This window comes from Coccomyxa subellipsoidea, assembly GCF_000258705.1.
Source record: "Coccomyxa subellipsoidea C-169, whole genome shotgun sequence".
NCBI lineage: Eukaryota > Viridiplantae > Chlorophyta > Trebouxiophyceae > Coccomyxaceae > Coccomyxa > Coccomyxa subellipsoidea.
Genome location: NW_005178041.1, coordinates 2,746,456 through 2,770,417, shown reverse-complemented (window position 1 = coordinate 2,770,417; position 23,962 = coordinate 2,746,456). Strand labels below are relative to the sequence as shown.

General features: G+C 54.5%; 9 protein-coding genes across 9 annotated transcripts; 3 read left to right on the top strand and 6 right to left on the bottom strand.

Moving 5' to 3' along the window:
• Window positions 1–11: 11 nt before the first annotated feature.
• On the bottom strand, window positions 12–2,530 carry COCSUDRAFT_64663 (hypothetical protein; the record flags this gene model as incomplete). Its single annotated transcript, XM_005651292.1, has 6 exons — window positions 2,343–2,530; window positions 1,722–2,018; window positions 1,250–1,471; window positions 797–916; window positions 357–503; window positions 12–119 (listed from the first exon to the last, which is right to left on the bottom strand). The coding sequence occupies exons 2-6, from the start codon at window positions 1,977–1,979 to the stop codon at window positions 12–14; spliced, it is 855 nt and encodes a 284-aa protein (XP_005651349.1). The 5' UTR covers window positions 1,980–2,018; window positions 2,343–2,530.
• Window positions 2,531–2,694: 164 nt separating this feature from the next.
• Window positions 2,695–6,405, bottom strand: COCSUDRAFT_59312 (hypothetical protein; the record flags this gene model as incomplete). Its single annotated transcript, XM_005651291.1, has 8 exons — window positions 2,695–2,856; window positions 2,957–4,153; window positions 4,295–4,942; window positions 5,107–5,249; window positions 5,369–5,459; window positions 5,580–5,786; window positions 6,197–6,257; window positions 6,362–6,405. The coding sequence occupies 8 exons, from the start codon at window positions 6,403–6,405 to the stop codon at window positions 2,695–2,697; spliced, it is 2,553 nt and encodes an 850-aa protein (XP_005651348.1).
• Window positions 6,406–7,180: 775 nt separating this feature from the next.
• COCSUDRAFT_39790 (hypothetical protein) lies at window positions 7,181–8,879 on the bottom strand (the record flags this gene model as incomplete). Its single annotated transcript, XM_005651290.1, has 5 exons — window positions 7,181–7,525; window positions 7,775–8,038; window positions 8,213–8,416; window positions 8,513–8,563; window positions 8,724–8,879. 5 exons carry the CDS (start codon window positions 8,877–8,879, stop codon window positions 7,181–7,183), a joined length of 1,020 nt encoding a protein of 339 aa, XP_005651347.1.
• A 1,363-nt stretch (window positions 8,880–10,242) lies between these two features.
• On the top strand, window positions 10,243–13,792 carry COCSUDRAFT_46235 (hypothetical protein; the record flags this gene model as incomplete). The annotated part of the gene is made up of 7 exons (XM_005651289.1): window positions 10,243–10,441; window positions 10,575–10,615; window positions 10,824–11,108; window positions 11,321–11,743; window positions 11,949–12,191; window positions 12,390–12,509; window positions 13,204–13,792. 7 exons carry the CDS (start codon window positions 10,243–10,245, stop codon window positions 13,294–13,296), a joined length of 1,404 nt encoding a protein of 467 aa, XP_005651346.1. The 3' UTR covers window positions 13,297–13,792.
• Window positions 13,793–14,107: 315 nt separating this feature from the next.
• COCSUDRAFT_59309 (hypothetical protein) lies at window positions 14,108–18,515 on the bottom strand (the record flags this gene model as incomplete). The annotated part of the gene is made up of 9 exons (XM_005651288.1): window positions 14,108–14,238; window positions 14,518–14,629; window positions 15,034–15,223; window positions 15,532–15,659; window positions 16,001–16,171; window positions 16,621–16,796; window positions 17,011–17,305; window positions 17,451–17,772; window positions 18,241–18,515. 9 exons carry the CDS (start codon window positions 18,513–18,515, stop codon window positions 14,108–14,110), a joined length of 1,800 nt encoding a protein of 599 aa, XP_005651345.1.
• Window positions 18,516–18,678: 163 nt separating this feature from the next.
• On the top strand, window positions 18,679–20,435 carry COCSUDRAFT_21900 (hypothetical protein). Its single transcript, XM_005651287.1, has 4 exons — window positions 18,679–18,807; window positions 19,006–19,235; window positions 19,446–19,637; window positions 19,820–20,435. Exons 1-4 carry the CDS (start codon window positions 18,801–18,803, stop codon window positions 20,060–20,062), a joined length of 672 nt encoding a protein of 223 aa, XP_005651344.1. The 5' UTR covers window positions 18,679–18,800; the 3' UTR covers window positions 20,063–20,435.
• Window positions 20,436–20,464: 29 nt separating this feature from the next.
• COCSUDRAFT_59307 (hypothetical protein) lies at window positions 20,465–21,319 on the bottom strand (the record flags this gene model as incomplete). The annotated part of the gene is made up of 3 exons (XM_005651286.1): window positions 20,465–20,536; window positions 20,649–20,845; window positions 21,274–21,319. The coding sequence occupies 3 exons, from the start codon at window positions 21,317–21,319 to the stop codon at window positions 20,465–20,467; spliced, it is 315 nt and encodes a 104-aa protein (XP_005651343.1).
• Window positions 21,320–21,469: 150 nt separating this feature from the next.
• COCSUDRAFT_59306 (Tim17-domain-containing protein) lies at window positions 21,470–22,480 on the top strand (the record flags this gene model as incomplete). The annotated part of the gene is made up of 3 exons (XM_005651285.1): window positions 21,470–21,712; window positions 21,917–22,015; window positions 22,325–22,480. 3 exons carry the CDS (start codon window positions 21,470–21,472, stop codon window positions 22,478–22,480), a joined length of 498 nt encoding a protein of 165 aa, XP_005651342.1.
• A 540-nt stretch (window positions 22,481–23,020) lies between these two features.
• COCSUDRAFT_39786 (hypothetical protein) lies at window positions 23,021–23,911 on the bottom strand (the record flags this gene model as incomplete). Its single annotated transcript, XM_005651284.1, has 3 exons — window positions 23,021–23,207; window positions 23,473–23,633; window positions 23,780–23,911. The coding sequence occupies 3 exons, from the start codon at window positions 23,909–23,911 to the stop codon at window positions 23,021–23,023; spliced, it is 480 nt and encodes a 159-aa protein (XP_005651341.1).
• Between the last annotated feature and the right edge of the window lie 51 nt (window positions 23,912–23,962).

Sequence of the window (23,962 nt, the reverse complement as noted above, 5' to 3'; positions counted from 1 at the left end):
TGTCCCCAAAATTAGGCATAAGCATAGTCAGAGACAAAAATTGAGGGATCTCCCTTGCCCTGCCGAATGAGGGTGGGCTCCCTTTCGGTCAAGTCTATAATTGTAGATCCCTCCGCTATCTGCTCACACAAGAAGCACATCCCAGCATCAGTATCAGCACAGCGTCAACATCTCAGATATCTTATTTTTTGCTGAAGTGTCTGGATGCAAACACAAGTCATGAAGAACAACATGTCTGCACCCAGATTCAACACTGACACACACTCAACACTGACCCTCGCATTCCTTTCAACTGAGCATTCATGCACCTGACTCATCATCTGACTTGGTCTACACTGCAAATTACAGCGGCGCACCCGGGTGCCGCAGTCAACCACGAAGTCGAGGCCGCGGCCGGCAAACATGTCCATCATCACCGCGCCCTCTGGGATCTCCAGCTCCCCCTCCGCCTCCACGTGCACACTCGTGCTCAGCAGCGGCCGCTCCAGCTCCTGCAACACCGCCTGCCCCCCACAAACCAGTCAAGCCTCCAGCGAACCACTCACTTTTAAGGCAGATTTATTTGTTTCATGCATTCGCTCCCCATTAAGGGAGGACAGTCTGAACAGCACGTGATATGCATGAACAGCTCACCGACACCGAATGCTCACCGTTTTGATTCATGGAGGCATTCTAGTATGCCCTCACCTGCACTGCTATATTCTTGATCTGCATTGGGGCTGCAGCGGTGACAAGATCATTGATTGGAGGGGTGAGCGTGATGATGGGAAGGGGAGGCAAAAATAAGATGGGGCACCTGACAGAGGGTGTCCCCTGGCATGCGAACGCCGACGGTGCGGCGCGGTTTGGACTTTCCGGTGAGGAAGTCCACGCACTGCTTGGGCATCGCCTTGCTCGCGTGCAGGATCAGCGTGTACTGCATCCCCACACAAGTGCATCAGAATCCTGACGTATCAAGATCAGATGGGTGTGGCAGGAGATGAGGACTTAACTGCAGGCAACATTTCACACAACAGCCGAGTGACCTTGATACAGCCAGTGCTTTGGGAACGCAGGCCCACAACTCCCCGGCGCATGACCTGCACGGACTTTGACTTCCCATAGCCTCCATTATGCCTGCCTGCCTGCCTCCAAAGTGCCTGCTTGCCATGTGCCTGCCCTTACCATCAAACCTCCTTGTTAATTTATGCCACCTCCACCGCAGAACATGGCTATCAACGTGCACACACCGAAAGTGGTGGGCCATTACCGGGCCGGGGAGCGCTCGACGAGCCAGCCTGAAGGTGTCCTGGCCCAGTTCAGTTGAGGGGAAGCCGAGTGTGTAGGTGTTTATGTCGGCGTAATTTCTCACTAGAATGGACAGCTGCTTGGTGGGCTCCATGTCCTTGGCTGCGTACAGCCTCTCCACTGCCTTGCGCGCCTCTATGTCGCACACTAGCGCCGGGTAGGTGTCCGTTGGTAAAATGCCCATCTGCACAGATAGCAGGAATGAGACGTGCACAAACCAGTGGGCGTCACGAGGCACTTCATCAACAATGATGACAGGCCAGAATTGCAGGATCGAGGCCAACGTCTTGTTGAGCATGGGACCTACACAAATGGCTGGGATCCCAATAAAGTCAAAACTGGCCCATATAATGCCATGTGTGTTGGTGTTTGGAAGGCTAAGAGTTTCCAAGGTCATGTGGCTGACTGAGCAGAGGGACAGGGCAGGGACTCACTGCGCCCTCCTTGAGCATCTTGATGACAGGGTCTAGCCTCCAGATGTCCGATCCATCCTTCTCCACAGTGATGTAGAGGGGACCGCTGCTGCGACCGCCACCACTGCCTGAGTCCCCCTTGCCCCGCTTGGCTGCCTGGACTGGGGAAGCTGTGAAGAGCCGCTTTCTAGAGAGCCCCTTGGCTGCACGGAAGAGGAGACTCTGGTGTAGGGCGAACTGAGTCCTGACCAGATCGCTGTGCAGTGTAGGTGATAGCATCCTGGAATCAGCAACAAGACGCCCTTGTGGTCCCAGTATCTGCGATTTGCATACCTCGGCATCATCAAAAAACAATCATTTTTGCAAGATCTGCTTTTAGTGAGTGAGATATCGCTGAGCTGTGCAGACTATTTAGCACTGACAGAAGACATGCTGGTGCACAAAAGTCGTGAAGATCAATCGAATTGTTGGAACACCACCCACTAATAATAAAGAAAGAGGAAGCATAATTGAGATATCCAAGTTTCAGACACGTTCTCTGAAATCCCGAGCAAGACCCGACGTGTTTCCTTGCACGCTGTCTCCGCCAAGACGCGGAGATCCACAGGTTTGTCTACGATTGGATGGGTGTCAGAAACTCACTTTCAATTATCTTGTATTAATCGCGAATGCAGTCTCGCCATATCTCCTGACAATCTCGACAGCGCTGGCGAGAGATGCCAGTCAGATTACCTAGTACCCCGTGGTTCAGTTGGAGACAGTAGGGTCGTCCCAATCCAGTGTCAGGTCTTTTGTAGATATTACATACTCTTTGCAGCTGCATATTTCTGTCTCGCCAATGTTTTGCCATCAAAATGTTTCGATCTGTGAGGATATCTTGCATGCACAGGTTGATGTGGCCAAGTTTGGCTGTCCTGGCCAATGCCATTTTCTCCCCAAGAAGTCAAGGCTCAAGACAGCACATGCCCTTCACCACATCTACACTGACTTCCACCTAGATGAGCGATGTGGAGGCAGGCTCATGTTGGCCCTCAGCAGGCGCATGCGCAACACTCAAGCCCCCAAACAGATCATCTGCTGCGGCATCCGCTGCATCATGCTTGTTGTTTTCCGCCAGTGCCAGCTGCTTTGGAGATCCGGCTGATCCCGCTAATTTCTGCACAGCATCACAGAGCAGCTCAGTATCTGGAAAAATTGACCGGCAAGTTGCGCAGGCATGTCTTATAGCAGGTGAGCAGGAGCAGGGATCTTCCCACCTCTGTCTGGGCTGTGCTGACTTTAAGTGCAAGGTCGGTGGCATAGAACGGGTCTCCATCGCTGGAGGTGGCTGGCACGCCCTCATCAAAGGCTCTGCTGTGTGTCCTCTGATTGGCTGAAGGGAATCCCGCCGCGTCAGGCGCCCGGCCGGGACTCTCGGCAGGCTCTGTTGCCGCTACGGAGCTCGCGCCTGCGTCTGATTTGACTGAGGAGGAGCCGGCCGGGTTGGAGTCCAGGCGGCTGATGTCCATGGACGCCCTGTCGCCCACCGTGGCTGCCGTGGAAGAGATGCTCATCCGGGACTGGATCCCTCCGAGCCCGGGCACAAAGTCCCCAATGGGCTCCCCTGCCGAGCTGGGATGCTCAGCTGCACCTCCCGCTTCCCACTGCGGCTGCGTTGCTGCTGTCGGCTCCTCTGCCGCCGCCTCGTGAGAGCCGGCCCTGTCCTCATCGCTCACACCAGGAACGTCCACCTCCTCAACATCATCATCCTCCTCGTGACTGGCTGGGTGGTCCCCCTGCTCAGCGTCCTTGCCAGCTTCCTGGCCGGTGATGGGGTCGTTGACCTCCTGCAGCGTGGGCAGCTGCATGTGACCACCCGCCGCTGAGAAATCGGCCGCAGCGGTGGCACCCGCGTCGGGAGTGCCCACGTCCTCCGCGTCGGCCTGCGCCTCCCCGGTGGCTAGGGAGAGGAACCGATCGTCGTCCTGCAGCGCCATCGCCTGCACGAATTCTGCCTCGACGGCTTTGCCTCCCCTTTCACTGCCCGCCTCATTGGCATGCAGGGGCGCGGCAGCAGAGGCCGGCAGGTCCCCGGCTGTGCTGGCAGAGGGCGGGCCAGCCTGGTCCGGCAGCTGCAGGCGTGGATCATCATAGAGGCCAGCGGAGGTGCTCGGCTTGAGGACTTTCTCAGCCGCATCCTGCGCCGTCTCGGAAGCTTCGTCCAGCGCCAGGGCCGTGCCCGGCGTGGGCGCTGTCTCCAGGGGCCTTCCCACAGGCAGCTGCGCAACAGCCGCCGCCTGCGAGTGGGCGGCTGGGTGGCCGCCTGAGAGAAGGTGGGCGAAAGCCGTCTGAGGCACTGGCAACCCCGCCTGGTGCGCGCCGATCTGCGGATGCGTGGCGGCAGGCAGCGCGGCCGACCCAGCCGCCACGGCAGCCACCGCCAGTGACAGGGACTCATAGCGCAAGACCAGCTCCTGCACAACACATATAAGAACTTGATACGGGAAACTTGGATTTTCAAGAATATTAAGAGACATCGTGTCGACCACACAGCACACAGCTGCATTTCTATGGGAGAAACAACGCCACGATAGGATGCTTCACCGAGAGCGAACCTTGTAGGAAGAGAGCAGCTCGGGAATGTCGGTGATGAGCAGGTCCCCTGCGGCCGCATAGAGGAATCGATGGTCCTGCTTCAGGCGACCGGCAGCCTCCGCCTCCAGCACGAGGCTGACTCCTGCCCTCTCCAGCTCCTCCACTGTCGGAGCCCTCCCCCAGATGTCCGCACCCCCTTGCAGCGCTGCGCCGCCCTGGTCCGCCAGCGCGGTCGCACCTGGAGACGGCACCGCCGGAGCGACGAACTGAGCGGGGGCCGCATTGGGCAGCAGCGTGCCCGCATCGGGCACCACTGCCTGCCCGCCACCAATCGGCGCGCTGTGCATCGGCAGCAGCATGCCGGCAGCCGTCACCGCCGGCAGCGGCACAGTTGGGGTCAGCGGCGCGGCCCCCATCAGCAGCTGGTCCGCTGGGAGGCCCCCGGCATTCTCCGGGGGCAAAGGAGCGGTGGTGGCCTCCGGGGTGGGTGGTGCGGTTTCGAAGGCGGGTGGTTTTTCGGGCGGCGGAGCAGTGTTGATCGCGCCGTCCTGGCTGGGTGCCAGCTGCATGTCGGGGACGCCGGCCGCCATCATGCGCGCCATGAACTCGTCCGGGTCCATCGACAGCGATGTCGCGTTCACCGTCTCTATGAAGGACGCCGCAGAGTACTGCACAGCCAGATGCAGCACTTACCTCAACTGTTGCCAGTGTATTGAAAAGCAACACCGAGGCATGGTGGTATAACACTCACAACATGGCCCAGAATGACAATGGATGATGTGCTTGACACGGTGTATCAAGGCCGTGGAAGGATGAAGGGCAACGGGCTCACCAGCTGCGTGAAGAAGTAGGCTGACTCAGAGGCCATGCGCGAGTGCATGCGGAAGCGCTGGATGTACTCCAGGTTGGAGGCTAGCTGAGGAGGGTTGGCATGAATCACTACGTAGATGAGCACTGGCAGGAAGTCATCAGCACCTGCGACCAGGCCCTTCCACTGATTGCTATGCTCATGGACTCATTTTGAAAGCTTGCACATTGCACGTCAGTATAAAGATTGCATGTACACAAGCATCTCTCAAGTAGGCCTGCCCTACCTCGAGCCTCCCCTTGCTGCACTTGGACATGCAGCAGGTTGTTGATGACCCGGCAGCAATTGAGGATGCACACCAGCTTATCACGAGGCGCCTGCGCGCCAACACCACATGCCCTCGGATCAAGGATGAGGCCCCTTATTGAGCCTTTGTTTGCAGCGCCTCGTGCATGCATGAAGGTCCAATTCTGAGAGCTCTGGAGAAGAAAGCATACCTTGTAATTGTTGATTTTGTGCAGCTCCTTCATGGCAAGGATCCAGGCCTTCTCATCCCTGTAGAGCTCAGGGATGTCCAGGTGCGATGGCTTGATGAAGTTCAGGGCTCGCATGCGCACATGCAGGGCCTCATCTCGCTCCCTGTCCAGCTCACTCACCCCAAACGTCTTGTGGTATATCTTCGTCATCAGATACTTCTCCAGACCCTGCAAAGGCAGTTCACAGAGCTTCAGCCAATCCTGAGGGAAGCCTTGTACACCACCTGTGCTGCCAAAAGGTGCTTGGATGATTGTTGTGATTTCTGCAGAGGGTGCTGGCGATGCGCAATGAGGTTAGGCAGGGACTCGTATATTGTCATAAATGCCAGGAAGGCAGGGAATTCACCTCGACAGCTTGTGCTTTGTGCGCAGGTGGAGCACTCGCCCATACAGGATGCTGCTTGAATGCCGCCTCAGACTTGGTCAGGAAGCTCTGAATGGTTATGCAGGAAGGGTCGAGTAAGTGCTTTGCCTGACGACAGATGTTGCATTTGCAAGCAACAGATTTAGTCCAGTCCATTTCAAACTAAATATGCATACATGTAGATTGAAGGGGCACGGGAGCCGAATATCCTCACCTGGACAAATGCGCTGTCCCGCTCGGGATCTGGTTTACGGTCTTCGAATGTCTTTATGAAGCTGCAAGACATGAGAAAAGAAGCATCGATCAGCACTGAAGGAGCCTTGGATCGGACAACACATGGCTGTGAATGCAGGAATCAAAGCGAATCCTTTATACGCACTTCTTTATACTCCTGACGAGGTCTGCGGCCGCAGGTTCTTTCATACGTTCCAGGAATTCTGCGAAGCTAAGAGGTTGGGTAGCCTCCGCGAGCTGATTATCATCAGCCATGTGAGCAGACCTTTATATATCGTTTTACAGTAACATACAAGCACAAGCAATCGTACGCTTGACAGGAAGAAAAGCTAGACACTAGGACACCCAACACGGTTTCACCCACAGCTAAGGTTTGCCCCACTTAAAAGTGCACTGTCATAAAGATCAGACAGAACGAAACCCTTGCAACCTAATGACTTGTAGAGCGCATTTTTTGGAACAATTGTCTGAGACTCCCTAGCACTGTGCTATTTTGTGCAGGGCGCTGCCAAAACTGGCATCTTGCATGGCCAAATTGCAACCCTTGCCCACTTTCTTGGAAGCTTTTGAGGATATCCTCTGAACCAAATTCACAATGTTGCCAACGTCCCAAGTCAAAAAAGTTCAATGGAACATCGATAACGTTTTAGAATTACAACAAAACTCGTGTATTAGATATGCCGCTGGTGCGCAACTTGCAGGCATGCCGGCACCACTTATGCGCACGTCACTGCCAGAGCTAGCCTGACTTAAAGACTCCTCAAAGGATGTCTCCAGAGCACTGATGATTTTAAAAGGGATGCACATCCCTTAATGGCAACTTCTTCCATGAAATAGCAAAGCTGCTTTCCATCAGAGAAAGAAATCTAAAAACAAACGCTTGGTCCTCAGAGGCATTCAGCGTTTGGCAATACATCTGCAGTGTCTACTGTACATTTGTGGCTCTGCCCATTGCATGTCCGCTTTACTTGTCTTCGTCTGCCAGCACGCGCATGTAGTCGTCCAGGTCAAGGTCTTCTCCGCTCTCGTACTCATCCTTGGCTGGGTCAGCCTCCTCATCCTTGCCGGCATGCCCTTCCACCAGCTCAGCATCTTCTGAGTCGCTAAGCTCATTCAGGTACTTCTCAAAGTCGTCATCATCATCATCATCTTCATCGTCCCCGGTGCTTTCTGGGGCGTCCACAAATGTCTCAGACAGGTGGCCGGCTGCGCTGCCACCGAGCGCCCCATCCCCGGCTCCACTCTGCTTGGCCCCTGACGGCTTCTCTCCTGCATCCGCCTCCTTGCCGTCCTCGTTCTGCATGACATCCTGCATTGGCATGAATGCTCAATGCTCAAAACTTTCAAGCTGCACAGACCACTGCTGCAGTCTGTAAACTAGGGTCCCCTTGAACTCAACATGCACACATTACAATTGCAGGTCTCTAGAAAAGCCGGTGCTCCAGAGCCTGGTGCCTGACAGTTCCAGTATGTTACGACAACAGGGGAATATAAATCAACCATCCATGTAGAATCCCCTGACAACAATAGACAGAAGATTTAAAGAAAGATCGCGCACCCTGAGGTAAGCTTCCAGCTCCTGGTCTGCATCCAGCTCTCCCTCCGGCGCCGCTGAGGCATCCGGCTCCCTGCTGCTGCTGGAGGAGGCCGCTGCGGCCGAGCCGGCAGCGGCGCCGGATCCCCGGGCAGCGGCGATCTCATGCAGCGCGCTGGAGGGAGCCTCCCCCGGCGTCCCGAAGTGGCCGGCCGCCACGCTGCGCAGCTGCGCCTGCGTCTGCGAGCTCCACTGCTTGGCTGATGTGGACAGCTGCGCAAGGCGGACCTGCAAACGTACAGTAAAGTCAAGTCCTGCTTTGGTGAGGAGGACAGCAACAAGCAGGGTGTCGTCTTCTAAGAAACTCGAGAGCGTCATTGACTAGCAAAGTCCCAAAAGGGGGACTACAGTAGACATTCCATCATGCAGCTTGTGGGGCAAAGCATGTGTGAAGGGTGGTACCTGCAGGTCTGCAAAGGTGAGTGCTTGTGTGCTTGACTTTGGTGGCACGAACGAGGTGTCAAAGGCCTCGGCAGGCAAGTACTTCTTGGCCAGCTGGAAGTAGATCTGCCAGAACTGGGCATCCGTCATGCGCTTGGGGCAGAGCACATAGCGCAGCTCGTTGATCTCTTTCGCCACTTGGACCACCAGCATCGCATGATGTTCCTGCAAGCAGCCCGCCGACTGTCAGTTCGTGTCAACAGGGGTTATGACAGGATGCTGTGAGTAGGTGTCTAACTTAGCAATGAGCAGAAGACCCACCTGCCAGGGCGTCAGGTACTTGATCTGGTCCATTGACTTCTCATCCTCCACCTGTATAGACAAATTCACACTATTCTTGCTGGTTGTCAGGTTACATTCCTCAAATCGCACTAGTCTGTTTCCAGCTATTTAGTCCAAAAGCCTCAAGGTATTCATCCCACAAGACTGACCAAGGTGGTGCAAAATATACAGAGGAAAGGAAGGGGCACACCTTTGTGGGAGATGGCAGCGCATCTGCTGGGAAGTCTCTGAACGTGCTGTAGGTGAGTGAACGGACAAAGTCCAAGAACTCGTCTGTGATCCCAAACTCTGCCAGCTCAGCTGGTGACGGCATCTTTTCCTCTGCCTGCTTTCCCAAGGACCCCATCTTGGGCTGGAAGCCCTCTATGGACCTGAGACGCTGGGATGCTGACTCAGCTGCAGTGTTTGACAGCGTAGAGGCCTGAGCAGAATACACCTTGCTTGAGCAGACCGTGACAGAAGAAGCACATCACGTCATAGTCATAGTGATTACCAAGACAACATCTGCGTAATCCAAAGAATCAAGGGGGTGCCCACCTGCTCTGCAAGCAGCTTTGTGTTTTCCGTGACTTGCTCAGCAAGGACCTTGCCATGTTCCTGCACTTGCTGTGCAAGGCTCTGAGCAGATTTCTGAGCGTTCAAGGCTGCAGCTTTGGCTTGAGTCTGAGCCTGCTCGAGATTACGAAGGAAGAAATCCATATTCCTGAAGAGAAGCACCACCCCATCAAAAACGAGAAAAGAATCGTGCACAACATCATCCACATGCCATTGAGTTGTTAAGCTTCACCAATGTGTAGTGAAAGCGTACTTGTGCTCCACACGAACACGTCAAAGCAGGCGTTTGACACCAGATGTCCAAGAAATCCCCCCCAAATTTCCTGGCCTGGACCTCGTGATTCAGAACCAGAGAATGCGATCCAACTGTATTAATACAGCCCTCAGGAACAGGATTGTCGGTTAGGAAACAGATCAGTGTCGCCTTGGATGCCGAGAGTGACTGATGGAAGTCCACAAGGTAGCTAAGAGGATACCTCTGCAATGTGACCGGTGCGTGATAGTGCAGTGTTTCGAAAGGGAACTTCTCGGTGAAAGAGTGTCAAACGCAATGAGGTGCATCGGTTTGGGAGCGAATTTCGCTCAGCGAAAAGTTTTGCAGCGCTAGCAATTGCCTAATCAGGTAACCATCGGCAATGCAAACCTGCGCAACAGCAGAACCAGCCATACATACGATGCCTTTGGCCATTTGAAAGAGTTCAATTTGATGTAAAGGATAGCATCACTCCACGCACGCCCAGATTTTTAGAATAGAGATGGCAAACAAGGCGCCGACACACACATGTTTTGGTAGATGCCCACAGCCTTCCCTTTCATGTTGGCGATGATTCGAATATGACTCTGCTATCTTTAGTTACTTGCGTATTGACGTTGATCTTGTGATGTCGCAGTGACAAATCTGCCCTATGGAGTCACAGAAGAAAATCTAATAGAAGTGTTTAAAGAAGTAGGTCCTGTAAAGTCTGTGAGGTGACTTCTCTTCCGAATCACTTCCATTCACAATTACATGGACCCTGATGTTTGTAAGAGTGCGGACAGACTGCATATGCATTCTTCACAGTGCCAATGAGCACCTGATCAGTCCTATTTCCCTCTTGTAACGACTGCCATTTTCACATGGCTGGTGAAAAGATACAAAAGGATCAAATGTGCACATGATCTGGCACCTCGTACGCAGGATTGTGACCGATCGAGATACAGGGAGGCAGAAGGGCTTTGCTTTCATCGAATACTATGACTGGCAAACAGCGCAGAGTGCTATCAGAAACCTTGATGGATACGACCTGAATGGGAGAAAGGTCATCGTCAAGTTTGCTGAGAAGGACCACGACTCGACAGCGCGGCCTGGCAGAGGTGCCATTCTTCTATTGAACCCTTGCAATCCACCAGTGATCATGCAGCTTACTATCATTCTGAGGTGCATTCTAAAGCACAGTGCAAATTAATGTGAAGCGAGTCTCAAATGCACGGACTGTGCATTGTGCAGATGGACAGAACCGTGGCAACAAGGCCAGCATGAAGCCAAAGGTATGCACTGCCCCACAACACCTTCCATCCACCCCGGTGGCACTATTACTTTGGTCAGGATCACATCTGTAGCCCTTGCATGCTAGCTCAGTTCCGCTCATTACTCGCAAGCAATACAACACCTTTCATGGGCTGCAAACAATTCCATACCTGGAGAAACAAGTTTCTGCGAGGACACTAACCAGCTGTGTGCGGGGCGTTTTGGCAGCCGATCGGGGTGGAGGCTGCCAGGTCGGCCAGCCACTCGGTGGCATCGCTGGTGGGGAGCCCCCCGCCGGTGCCGGGGGGCAGCGGGGAGCTGATCAGCTCAGCGCTGGGCACCAAGACGCGCGCGGAGCTGTACGAGATCATGGCCCAGATGAGGTCGCTGGTGCAGCAGAACCCGGAGCAGGCGCGCCAGATCCTGGTGCAGAACGCGCAGCTCACCAAGGCGCTGTTCCAGGCCGAGATCATGCTGGGCATGGTCAAGGGCGCCCCCGTCGTGCCCCTGCCGGTCCGCCCCCTTGCGCCCTCTTCCTGGCCTTTATTACAAGCTAACTGTTTTAAGCATTGTGGCAGGGCCGCTATGTGCATCGTTGGCTGGTGTTCAGTCTTCAGTCTTGCTGCTGAAGAGGCCTGCCAACTAATGCCATTATCTTACCAGATGCATGAAACAAGCAGTGCAAGAAGCCGCATGCATGTACCAAAGATATTGAGCGTGCGCAGGCTCCTAGCCACCCGTCACCAGCGCCCCAGCCGCAGCAGCAGCAACAGCCGCAGCCTGTCGTGCAGCATCCTCCGCAGCAGCAGCAGCCTGTCGTGCAGCATCCTCCGCAGCAGCAGCAGCACTACGCGCCGCAGCACCCCTCCCCGCCAGTGCAGCACCCTCAGCACTATGCGCCGCAGCCGCTGCCGCCGCCGCAGCAGCCGCAGCCGGGGCCGGGTCCCTATCACCAGCCGCCTGCGCAGCATGGCGCGATCCCCAACGGCAGCTACGCGCCGCAGGCGTACGGGGGCGTTCCCGCGCCGGCGGCGTCCGGCCCGCAACCGATGGATCCGCGCGCGCCGCCGGCCGCGCAGATGAGCGCGCCCATGGACCCCCGCGCCGCGCAGCACTCGCAGCCCATGGACGCCTGGAACGGGGGCCAGGTGAGGCGCCGGCTGCCCAGTATGATATTCCCTTTTATGTCGCTGGAGTGGCTATCTGTCTTTCTTTCTGCACAGCTTGTCTCTCTTGTTGGGGCTCTGTTTTTGCCATCAGCAACAAGTAGCTGGGGCTGCCCGAAGGTAGGTGCCTAGTGGTTGTTTTTGCTTCCCTTTGAATTAAAGAGTGACTGCGATGTTGTGGATGCAGGGGCCTACACAGGGGCAGGGGTACCCTGCGCAGCACCCGCCGCCGCAGCAGCAGCAGTTGGAGGGGCAGCAGTACGGCATGCCCCAGCCGCAGCCGCAGTACATGCAGCAGCCACAGCCGCACCAGCCCGATCAGCAGATGCCACCAGCCGAACAGATGGGCCTGCCGCCCGGCATGGACGAGGACACTAAGCACGGCAAGTCCCACTCCCATGCTCCACTGCTCAATCTCGCTGCAAGCTCTGTGCCCTGTTGTTCTGCCTTGTTGATTCGACAGCCACCTTGGCTATCAGATGGGTTCATGAGACAAGTAGCAAGCCGTGTCGTCACCAGTGTTGAAATGTCCTGCCAACGCACTTGCAGCTTTTGTGTTGGGAGTGTCATGCTGGCAGCAAACATGAGAAATAGCATGATATTTTTTCTTGGGCATGGCGGCTTGAAGGGAGTGTTTGTGTGGCGCCTAGCAGCACTCATCCAGCAGGTGATGCAGCTGACACCGGAGCAGGTTGCTGGGCTGCCACCCGAGCAGCAGGCGCAGGTCATGGTGTTGCGAGATGCTGTGGTGAGCCCCTTCATACAGCCAGAAACAAAGTCTTTGATTATCTTGCAATTGTTCCTGGGCCAGGCATCATTGTATTGTTGCTGCGTAACCTTCACTTGCAAGGCAGCCCTTCCTCTCGTCCCTGGCGCTCTGATGTCTGCATACCTCTTTCTCTATAGAGTGTGATGGCAGCCTGGCGAGCGTGGTGGCAAATGAGTGCATGGAGGGATGATGGGGCCTCCAGGCTTTTCTGGTGCTGCTGACTGGTGCATTCCTCAGAGGAGCAGTTTGTGATTGATTCCTTGTGGTGTACAGATGCGTGGGCAAACACCATCGGTGTGAGATAGCGGATTGGCTGCATCCTCTAATGTTTTGTGAGGTCGCATGCTTAGCTGTGCAAACCAGGCTGCATTCCATGACTGAGGACTGCTATTAACAAGAGTCCTAATTTGACCACATGGAAGTCTTAACGCTTTGAGCACTGTTGCGAAAAATGGCATTTATATTTATGGTATGGGTCTTATTGGAGAGCACTTGCTCTTTTGGAATGCACTGCTCCAAAACTATGCCAATTGCAAATGAATGAATACTTCTTGAGCGCTCGTGTCGCGGGATTCAACAAAATCAAATGTAATTGCGCATTGAAATGGATTTCAGAAATATTTCTCATCATCTCATCAGGATCAAATTGAGCTTGTTGTCCTGAGCTGATCAGGTATCAGTCTGCAAAGGCAATTTTGCTGATCTGTCCTACCAGAAGTCACTTGGGTCACTCATCGCCTGTAGAACACTCAAGACAGCATCTTGACACTTGACGGTGACAGCAAGACTTGACAAGTCTGGCAAATCTATAACCTGCACACAATCTGTAAGTCACTGACCGCAAGAACATGACTCTAAAGCACCTTAGCTGATCAGACAGCTGCATGAGATCGTGGCCAAGCCTGAATATTCTCAAATCATTATGTTAAGCCCAGGAACATCAAGCATTGCCGCTGCACCCTACAGACTAGAGGTCTCTATTGGGACATACATTATTCCTCCAGTGCAATCCCATCACTGTTTATACCTTGTGCGTTCCACAGATGTATTCTGGGACAACTGCATCCTACCTGATTCTAACAAACCCAATAAAAAAGAGCATGAACATCAGACCAGCCGTTGCCAGGAAAGTGCAAATAAATGCAAACAAAATCGCTCGCTTGTTGCAGTCAGAAAGGTCCCTCACTGTCATGTCTCTGTCACCTGGAGGAGTGAATCAGTTCATTTACTATGTGGTGAGCATGCAGGGCCGATCGAAATTCAGATCATGGGCCAGTCAAATTCGAAACAGTCTTCCTCACAGCTTGCAACTCAGATGAGGACACCACCTGCGCTCACACCAGCTTGGGACAGCACCTGGCACACGAAATTCTGTCCTGCACACATCCTGCTCTCACGCAGCTGTACCAGTACTAGGAGCACTTGGACTGTATGACAGCTGTGGCTATGGCGCCCTAGGACAACATGCAAAACTTGACGGGCATTTCTCTCTCCCTCTGTGTCCCAGCGGCATGCGAGACCAGTCCCAGCGCGAGGGGGGAGGACAGGAGCCCCCCAGGAAAGGTGGGGGTCCTGGCTCAGGCCGCCTTCTCGCCCTCTATGTTGACCCGGTAGTGCATGGGCAGCGAGGCTCGAGTCAGAGCCGCAGTCAGCCGCGCCACGTCCTCCTTGGAATGGATGCTGCCGTCCAGACCAGACACCACCTTGCCTGCTCCAACCCACATGGCACTTTTAGCTACTGGATGCTCAAGCGCGGCCAAGGAGGGCACGGTGGCAGTATAATTTGTGATTTTGGCGCCGACAGCCGCACTTCTAGATCAAGATAGATGCAGGTAGGCAGGCAAAGCGCTCGGCAAAGGGGCTGCCTTGCAACAAGCACGCATTGATGCCACCCCTGGGCTTGGGCCTATTAAACAACAAACGCAGGTGTCATCATGGTGCATGCATGCATGGGATTGTGCTGCGCGAGGGAGGGAGGAGGGCGCACCTGCGCTGACGTTGATGACGCGGTCGCGCTCTCTGCTCCACTCCATGGATCCGCTGCCCATGAGCGTTACCGACGCCTGAGGCAGCCGCCCACGTGATGTCACCCCCAGCACCTGCAACCAGCAACCACAAACCTATCTTAGCATTGCTGCATCGCAGGCCAGCGCCACACCGGCAGCAGTTTTAGCTGTAGATGCTCCAATAGCCCACGTATACACACTGATGGCACTTAGCAAAACGCACCGTCCCATGCACACAATGACACAACTGTCATAGCAATGCCAGCTCAGTCAGTCCACAGCGGTGCTCTGTGCAAGGTATATCATGGCAACAACGTTGCTCTTGCGCTTGGCAAGCCAATGCAGAAGCCGGCAAGGCATGACGACCAGAGAGATGCACCCTGAGCTCTTGCCCAAGACTCTCCCATTTATTTTGCCAAAGATAGCTGGGCTTTGTGTCTTGTGAATAATTGACTACTTGTGCTGATGTCAGCGGAGAACAAAGTGCACGCGCGCACCTCTTTGGTGACGGTAGACACGAGCTGCATTTCGGAGCGGCCGTTCTTGCCGCGCACGAGCAGCTTGCTGCCGGCGAGGCGGTCGCTCAGCTTAACCAGCACGAACGGGAACTTGCCGAATTTGTCGATCTGCACCGCCGGCAGCTCCTGCCCCGCCCAGCTCATGCCCGCATGCGACGCCGAGTCCCACCTGCACATTGCATGGGCACCCCTTAGTCACCATGACTAAATCCAGCAGTCATTGCTGTCATCTCAGCAGTCATTGCTTTATCTTCTAGCACAGCTGCTCATCCGACCGGCCTTGTTAGGTGGCAGAGATGAGATTAGCATCATCATGTCTCTCAATCTGACAAGTGCGAGAGAACATCTTCTGTGGCCCTTCCCAGTTGCGCAGATTGCTCAATAGGGGTTGGGGATGGTGACCACTGGGGGGGGCACGGGAGAGTGAAGGCATGCCGGTTGGGAGGCAGTGGGCAGATGACAAGAGGGGTGACTTACCGTTCGCGGACCTGGTCCTCGATGGCCTGCTGGTGCTCGTACAGGTTGGCGGCCTTGCGCGCAACCTGCACGATCCCCTTTGTTGCCTCGCCCATGCCCGAGCCATCCCCAGTCGCCGCCAGCGTCCTCTGCTTAACCCACCACACAGATCTGTCAGATCACCATTGACACCAGCGAGCCCCCAATTCCTAGAACTGCATCATTGCAAAACGAGCACCCACCATGCACTCACGTGACTGCTTGCATCATAAGTGTCTCACATTGGTGTCAAAGAGGTAATCCAGACGGATATAGCATTTGCACAACTACTTAGTTGACCACTGCTTGAATAGGACAGCAGACAGGAGTGATTGGGAGGTGTGGCCAGCTACCTTGCGACATGGTATTGTCTGCTCTCTGCATGCATGCTGCACAGGGTGCCTCCTTTCACACGGATGTTACAGCAAGGGAACTGGGTGGGTGTTCGCACCGAGCGCTGGGAGTCGCCGAGGAAGCAGTTGGAGAGGCCGCTGGCGTGGCTGATGAGGCTGCTGTTGGCCAGGCCGTCGTCGGACGTGGTGCGCGCAATCTGCAGGTGCCACCCGGGCCCGCACGCGTCCATGTAGCCCAGCGCCTCGTCCCAGCCGTCCTCGTCCCCGGCCTGTGCACCGCACCGCTGTTTGCCACTCTGGAACTGATCGCTTTGGCGCTTAGATAGATACCAGCCTGTCCTTCAAGACATTGTAGCTTGTCTTCAGGCACATGTGTCAGTTGTACAATGCTCGTGTGATAGTGGAGCCCCAGCACACCACAGTCACACTTTGGGGGAATTCTAAAGCTTTGTCCTGTAAAGCGGCTGCAGGGCGCCACTAATTCACAAGGGATGCATGACGCAAGCGCACCGCTGCAGCAACAGAGGTCTGAGCTGTAGAGAAACGGCAAGCAGTGGGGGCGTATCTGGATGCGTGGCTCACGGTGGTCATACTACAGGATATCCTTGGACTCTGTCCTGAAGTAGGACCACCATGAAGGCACGATCCAGAAACGACCATATGACAAGCGCGCCACTGCAGCGACCAAATAGAATACCAATGACCGCTGAGGCCGGACCTGGAGGCCATACTCGGGGTCCATCTGCCGCGCCTGCTCCTGCGCCCAGCGCCGGTTGAAGCGCCAGCGCCACGCCGCCTGCCGCAGCTTCTCGTCGTCGTCCCCCAGCGTGTCAGACTCCTCTGATCGCCCCGTCGGCTGATCCGCTCCTGCCTCATCCTCCCCCTTCGCTGCCCCTGCTCGCAGCCGCTTTATTTTCTCAAACCTCGCTCTGAAGTGAGGCTTCATCCTGACGGACCCAGTCATATTTTCATGATCTGCAGTCCTGGAGCCTTCACCTGCAGCTTGTCTGCTGACAAAATTTGCCTGGTGGCAGGAAATAGTGTGTGAACATAACAACAGTAGCTGGATCAACCTGCCAAGGAGCAAGGATGGGGCGTGGTGCAGTACCTGCACCGTCATCTGCGCCGTTGCAGGCATCGCTGTCCATGCGCGTGGCGCCCTCCCCACTGTTCTTCCTTTTGGCGCTGTCGCCGCTGCCGCCGCCCTCTCGCCCGGGCGCCCTTCGCCTGACGGTCCGGTCTGACGGCTGCGGCGTGCCGGGGATGTGAGCTGGCAGTGAGGGCGGCGGCGGCTGCTTGTAGTGGACCTGCCTCTTGGCCCACGTTCCCAACCAATCATTGCCCTTCTCCCCGCCCTGCGCCCCCCTCGTGCTGGCTGCCTTGCAGCTCTGCGCTCTATCCTCCTGCATATGCATAGCTTGAGATTATAGGTTGCCATTCCAGTCCCCTCATCCACCAAAAGAGCTTCACCCTTAGATTCAATGTATGCAGCGAGCGGCCTTTGCATGCATCCACTGCCCAACCGCTGACCCCACGGCAGCAACATACCTGCTGTTGCGAATTGGCGGCCGCAGTGGACGCCTCCTGCAGAGCGGTGAGCTTCTTCCCATTGTCATGCGCGCTCCTTGCATGGGGCTCTCCTGCCGGTTGCTGCTGGTCAGCGTCAGCTGTGTGGCCGGTGCTGGCAGCGCTGCCATTGCTGTTCCTGCTGCGATTGCTGCTGTGGTTGCTTTCGCTGTTCCCCACAAGACCCTTGTCCACAGCGCGCGTACGGCCACCCCTCCCATTGGACATGCTTGTCGCGCTATCATGGAAGCCTGAGAAGCCGCTGCTGCCCGAGGTGCCATAGCTGCTTGACTGCGGCCCAAACCTGCCACAGGTGCAGCAGGGAGATTTACCAGGCTGGAGCCCAGTCTTAGAAGGGGTGCACCACTGCAATGGTCTGTGCAGCGATGAATTCATTGAACTCTTCAGATTGTAAAATCACAATGATGTAGATTGAAAGCACAGCTGTGACATTCAGAAAGACATTCCACAGAGAAAGTTCGGACGAAGTATGTGTGCACGCCTATCTTTACTGGACCGGCCAATGGGACCAGCCTAATTCCCATAAACATAAGGGAATGAAGTAGCAGGGTCAGACAAAAGACCTCTGATTGCCACATGACTTTCAAAATACACTGCCTGCTCAGCTCACTTTTGGCACATTCCCACTTTGTCAAAGCCTGCATGGGGTTGAAGGAAGCGGCTTCGCCAGATCAATAGCTACAAATATGCAATGTTCCACATAAAACCACGAAAGGAAGATCGGAGGCAGGCTGGAGAGGCAGGGACGTACCAAACTGCCTCCATCAAGCCAACGATATCGGAGCCCTCGGTGGTTTCACTGTTGCCGTTGCCGCCAGCCTCAGCAAACGCTCCAATGGTTTTTGCTGGTCTGGCTTCCGGCACGTAATCCGTGCCCAGCCATCCCTGCTGCACCCCTCTCCTATAGTAACCAGGGGTGGCGCTGCGGAAAGCCTCCTCGGCCAGGCCGTTTGAGGGAGGGGTGCCATCAGGACTCGACAGGGTCTCCTTGAAACCGCTGACGTCCATGACGTTGGTGCGTTCCATCTTGTGCGGAGCACAAGTTGTGCTCTGGCAACGCTTCCGCCAGTGGCCTCGTGCAAGTTTCCTACGGATCACGGTGGACGCACATGACACGGCTACGGAGCAAACCTCCCAGCTTCCTCCACCTACACCATCTTGTGATATCAATACGTTTTGTTTTCCTTTCCGAATTGCACCTCCTTTGACCCCATTGCGTCTTGCGCACCGCAGAGATCCCAGGCACGTGGTCATCGCGTGTGGTCAGCGTGGCCTGCTTGTGCCTTGAGGTCTGCATCCCGAGTTTGCCGAATGCCAGGTTTGTGTTCCAATGCCACCCAGCTTGAAAGAATGCACCATTACTTCTGCTTAACAACCTGCCTTTTGTGCAGAGATTTTGGTGTTTGCGACCCCTTTCCGGCTTAGTTGTAATTTCAGACTTGGACGTCTGCTAGGTCGAAGCTTTATATTACTTTGCTCTTCCTATCTTGACGATCCAGTCCTTGTTTTATATCAGGTGACGATGCTTACCCCGTATCAGACAAGACTAGAGTGAAAAGGAAGCCAGGCCGCGGTGCTTATGACAAGGACACAGTCCACAGCATCCTGGACGAAGCGTTCCTGTGCCATGTCGGCTACGTTGGCAAGGACGGGCATCCGTTTGTCATACCAACAGCGTATGCAAGAGTTGGAGAGAAAATCTACCTGCATGGCCATGCATCAAACTACTTACTGAAAACCATGAAGGCAAGCGCACGATGGGTCCCTGTGGTAGTATCCATACAGACATATTTAAGTGAATGTCAGTGTTATTGTGACAGTAGGCCTGCTATGATGGGTATCAAGCTCAGCTCTGCACCCATAGTACAGGGACCCCTTAGTGCACTATCTGTTCCCATTACGAATTCGGCTTGAACTACATCATGATCATCAAAACATGATGTGCAATTGTCGCAGACTGGAGCGCCTGTGTGCGTGACGATCACCATCCTGGACGGCCTCGTCCTGGCCAGGAGCACATTCCACCACTCCATGAACTACCGCTCCGTCGTGATCCTGGGCACCGCTGAGGCCGTGACCGATGCAGCAGAGAAGAACACCGCCCTCGAGGCCATTGTGGAACACATTGTTCCGGGCAGGAGCGCAGAGGTGAGCGCTGCCCCCTAGATGTAGCTAAGCATTCGCTGTGCTGCATTCCAATGTTGGGTCCTGATACATTAGAGCAATTTTCAAGAGTGCACCACATGTGGAGACTCTGTAGTACGTCGCGCCAAGGCTCCATGTTCCACTCCCATGACGATGAGTCATTGCATGCATGCATATGTGCGCAGGCTCGCGGTGCCACGGGACCAGAGCTCACAGCGACATCAGTGGTTTCGCTGATCCTGTCGGAAGTTTCTGCCAAGTGCCGCTCTGGGCCCCCGATCGATGACAAGGCAGACATGTTGCTGCCTGTTTGGGCGGGAGTCCTGCCATTTGGCAGCCTCACAGGCATTGGGCAACCACAGCCAGACCCCCTGCTGGCGCCTGGCATTGAAGTGGCTCCCTCGGTGGCAAACTACAAGCGCCCGTGAGCGGAATTGCATTGCAATATCAGCGCGCCAAATTCTTCACAAAGACATGACCAGTTCTCCGTTACTGCTCACCCACGTTCACAATGGTTGTGCGTGCTGGCATTGAAGCAGGACACTAGAGGACTTGTCCAGGCACTCACAGTATTGGACCACCAAAAATTTTGGTGGTTCAGTACAAGTTCTGTTTATGTGCTAATTCCTGTCCGTCATAGTTGTGCTCGTCCAAAGAACTGCAAAATATCTACTCAGTTAATTCAGAAGCTTACTTGCTAATTCTGACCTAATGGCTCACGATAGAAATTGAATTAATGGGATAGCTGGTCTGGCCCGAAAGCAACCGAGATTTCTTTTAAAAGCAATATTTCTGCTGTGTATTGTCATAAGCTCCTCCGTGGGGTACAGTTACTGCTTGGCCTTGACGAAGTTCCTGTCCTTTATGGTGCGATTTGTCTCCAATTTGATGAGCCTCTTCACCTACGCATGCATATCCGCGCATGATCACACCTAGACACCACTACAGTGCAATGGCCTGGAAAAGGACTGCCCTGCAATGCAAAACATTAATGACCAGCACTCTTCAACATACCTCCGTTGCGCTCAGCTCCCCGCTCTCTAGGTTGGTTCGACCAGCGGCCTTCTTCTGCAGGCCGTACAATGTTGCTGGTGGCTCATGTATATTCCAGAGCCAATCAGGATACTCGCTGTCGTCTTTCAATGGAGGATCCTCCCCCTTCTTGAAGTAGTTCACTCCAGTAGCTGTGGTTGCTGAAAGAGTGCCAGCTCCTGCACACGGGCAATTAACGTGAGAACAAGCATTTGTAACGGTGTGGCATCAATGAATTTTCACCTCTGGGTAATGTGGAAAAGTATTCTCGATCGCCCTATGCAATTTCGAGAACAAGAAGGGCAGCAGTTGCTTGACACACCTCTAGATGGCGTCCAGGCCGCTATGCTTGCAGATGTCTTGAACGGAATATTCAGCAAGGATACAATACTCGCAGTGCGTCCGAAGAGCATTGTACTATGGAGAGCAGGGATCTCAAGGAAACTCAATAGCACCCAACCTGATACCCAGGAGAATCGTGGGCCGATAGGAACACAACATGCAGCAAATTCTTTTGCACGCGATACTTTAATGTAATGGATTAGGTTGGAAAGCTTGGCTGCAGCAGATCTATAAGAATGTTGGCACATGCAAGTCACGTGCCTACTCTGAAGCTTTCTTGTCTCCTCAGCGGCTGCCTGGCATCTAATCATCCAAGGCATATTGTAGAAACTGTTTTCTGCGATTTATACTGCTCTGTGACGTGAGAAGTGTGGTAGCATTTAGGCAGAACGCTCAGGAAGCTGCTACCAACATCCGAGGCGATCTAGCTCTGCTACTGCGTTTGAAACCACAGACACTGCATGGGAAATGACGATGCACAGGTTCCTGCACCAGGATCAGATCAGCAGCCGTCAAGCAGCGGCTCGCAGCCGACACAACAAAAGAAGAAAAAGGAGTATCAGAAATTAGAGCCAACATCTCCAGAGCAGCTTGCACAGGAAGACCTCATGAACAACTGTGCAGTGAAGACGGTCGTATCAGGCGTCATGGGCTCAGTCCTTGGCGCGGCCTTTGGCGTTTTCATGGGAGCCATGGACAGTGCGGTGCGCCACTCATTTACTAGGCATACAGGCAGACAGCAAAGCCGCATGCTTTCAATAATGCTCATTGAGGTTGTGTGCTCAAGGTGGCAGCTGTATATGCTGACTAATTACCGTGCATGCGGTGTGCAAGTGGCACACAGCCGTCTGTACCATGTTCCCTGAAAGGCCGGCAATGGTGATCTTACACAAGTTTGTGGTCGACAGACCCCAGCAATGGACGGATCAGCTGCAGGCGCTCCGAAGCAGAGCACACGGGAGGTCATCAAGCAGATGCTGAAGACGACGGGGCAAAGAAGCGTGCAAGTCCCTCTACCTTCTCGCTGTCAATCATCCCATTGCATATTCTCCCTCTCGTGATCAACATATACGGATGCAATAACACGCTCAGTGTCCCTGCTTTATTCGTGCAGATCATATGCAAAGGGATTCGGAGCTGTGGGCGCGCTGTTTGCTGGATCTGAGTGCGTCATTGAGAAGGTAATGCCGACTTTGGAAGCAGCAGCTTGATCTGAATTGCAGGAGTCTGTAGAGCTTAATGCTTTCCAAGTGGGTCAGTGTTAGGTGTCCAGCCTGATACTTTAGCTGTGCTGAGGATGGCTGCTTCTTGTGCAGATCCGAGCCAAGCACGACATCTACAACGCTGTGTATGCTGGCTGTGCTGCTGGGGGTGTGCTGGCTAGCAGCGCCGGACCCAAAGCCATGTGTGCTGGCTGCGTTACCTTTGCTGCGTTCTCGGCTTTCATCGATAAGATGATGGACCACGACTGAGAAGTGTTTCAAATGGCGCCAATCCCTGCAGCTGTTTCTCTCTGAGGACATGTGACCCGCATTGGTCTCAGCACATGTGTGCAGAACATAAATTGACAGGTCGTATCGCATGCCCTATTATTCTAGCGTAGAACACAGTAGTCTGTATTTCTGTTGTAGTGAAGGCTAGCTGCAATGAATATTGTTGGGCGTTGATCAGTAGATGCTATAGCTATGTTTTGTTTTGATATGATACATTGATGCGAGTCAGATCTAGCCAGAATTTGCTAATATGACTGTAGATTCCCCAACACATATTGATGCGGAGTCTTACAACGCTTTCAACTTTCAACATACTTGGTTTTACGAACGTATGCCAATGGTGTAATTCCACACAAGTATTGATCCGTGCGAAGTACTACTGGAGGGCCTCAGTGCGCCAGGCCCCTGCCAAACTCCTTGTACAGCTGCTCGACCTGCTTCTGCTGCTTGCCATGCAGCGTCTCCAGCTGCTCTATGTCCATTAGCAGCGACATAGACGGTGCCGGCAGAGGACGCGACTCAACTTGCTGCTCTGCTGTAGAGCCGCTCTGAGCTTGGTCCAGCTTGCTGCCCTCCTGAGAGCCCTCTCCGCGGCTCCTTCGCCGCTTGCTCGGCGATGGGGCCCGGGAAAGACTCCTGGTGCAGGAACTGCACAGGGCTCATGATGACATTGACGCCATATCTCTTGTCGTGCAGTTTCTTCTCCCTCCAGGGAACAAGGGGGTACTTTTGTGTGTAATGCACTCCACCTAACATGCCAGCTTGACCTGCTAAACATGAAGGCACCTGGTAGGAAAAGCAGGGATGCACATACAGGCCTAACTCGATCTTGGGTCACTCAGTCTTGCAAGCATTGAGACACCTGCTGGTCGACAGCTGCATTGTCAGGCACTCCTGTAATGCAGGCCGTAGATTGCCAGATATGGATGGGATGTCATTGCCTGTATCTTCAGCAGGTGGCAGTGTCACACCTGGCGTACTCGTGAGCGCGCTCGCGTGTGCTCTGCTGCTTCTGCTCCTGCTGCGGCTGCTGTCGGTGAGGCCGGGGCGGCGAAGATGACCTTGTAGCCAGGTTCTGTACGCGGATGGCCTGGGACAAGTCGCGTACCCTCTCTGCATTCTCCTTCTTCCGCTGCATGCATGCTCACTCCATCAGCTCAAGCAATATCACTCCTAACATTCGAATTGGTCTGTCTGCTCTCGGATAGCGTGCACCTTGCAGCTCACTCAAATGTCAGATGTACTGGCAGCTTGAATAGCAGGACATTGTATATTCACCTGCATTTCTGTTGTGTCGGGGTCTTTGCCCAACGTACCCAGCATCCAGTAGGACCTCTGCTTTGGGTCGTAGTCGTTGTCGCGATAGTCTTTCAGGGAGTAAGGCTCGTAGCCTAGGGACCTGCTTGCCATGCCATGGGACCTCGACTTGACCCCATCACTCGCGCTTCCACTTGACCTTCC

Bases quoted from the DNA above. Each gene is read 5' to 3' on its own strand.
- COCSUDRAFT_21900 (XM_005651287.1), top strand. The intron at 19,236-19,445 runs GCAAGCGCACGA...CAATTGTCGCAG, and splicing joins ACTTACTGAAAACCATGAAG to ACTGGAGCGCCTGTGTGCGT. The intron at 19,638-19,819 runs GTGAGCGCTGCC...ATATGTGCGCAG, and splicing joins TTCCGGGCAGGAGCGCAGAG to GCTCGCGGTGCCACGGGACC.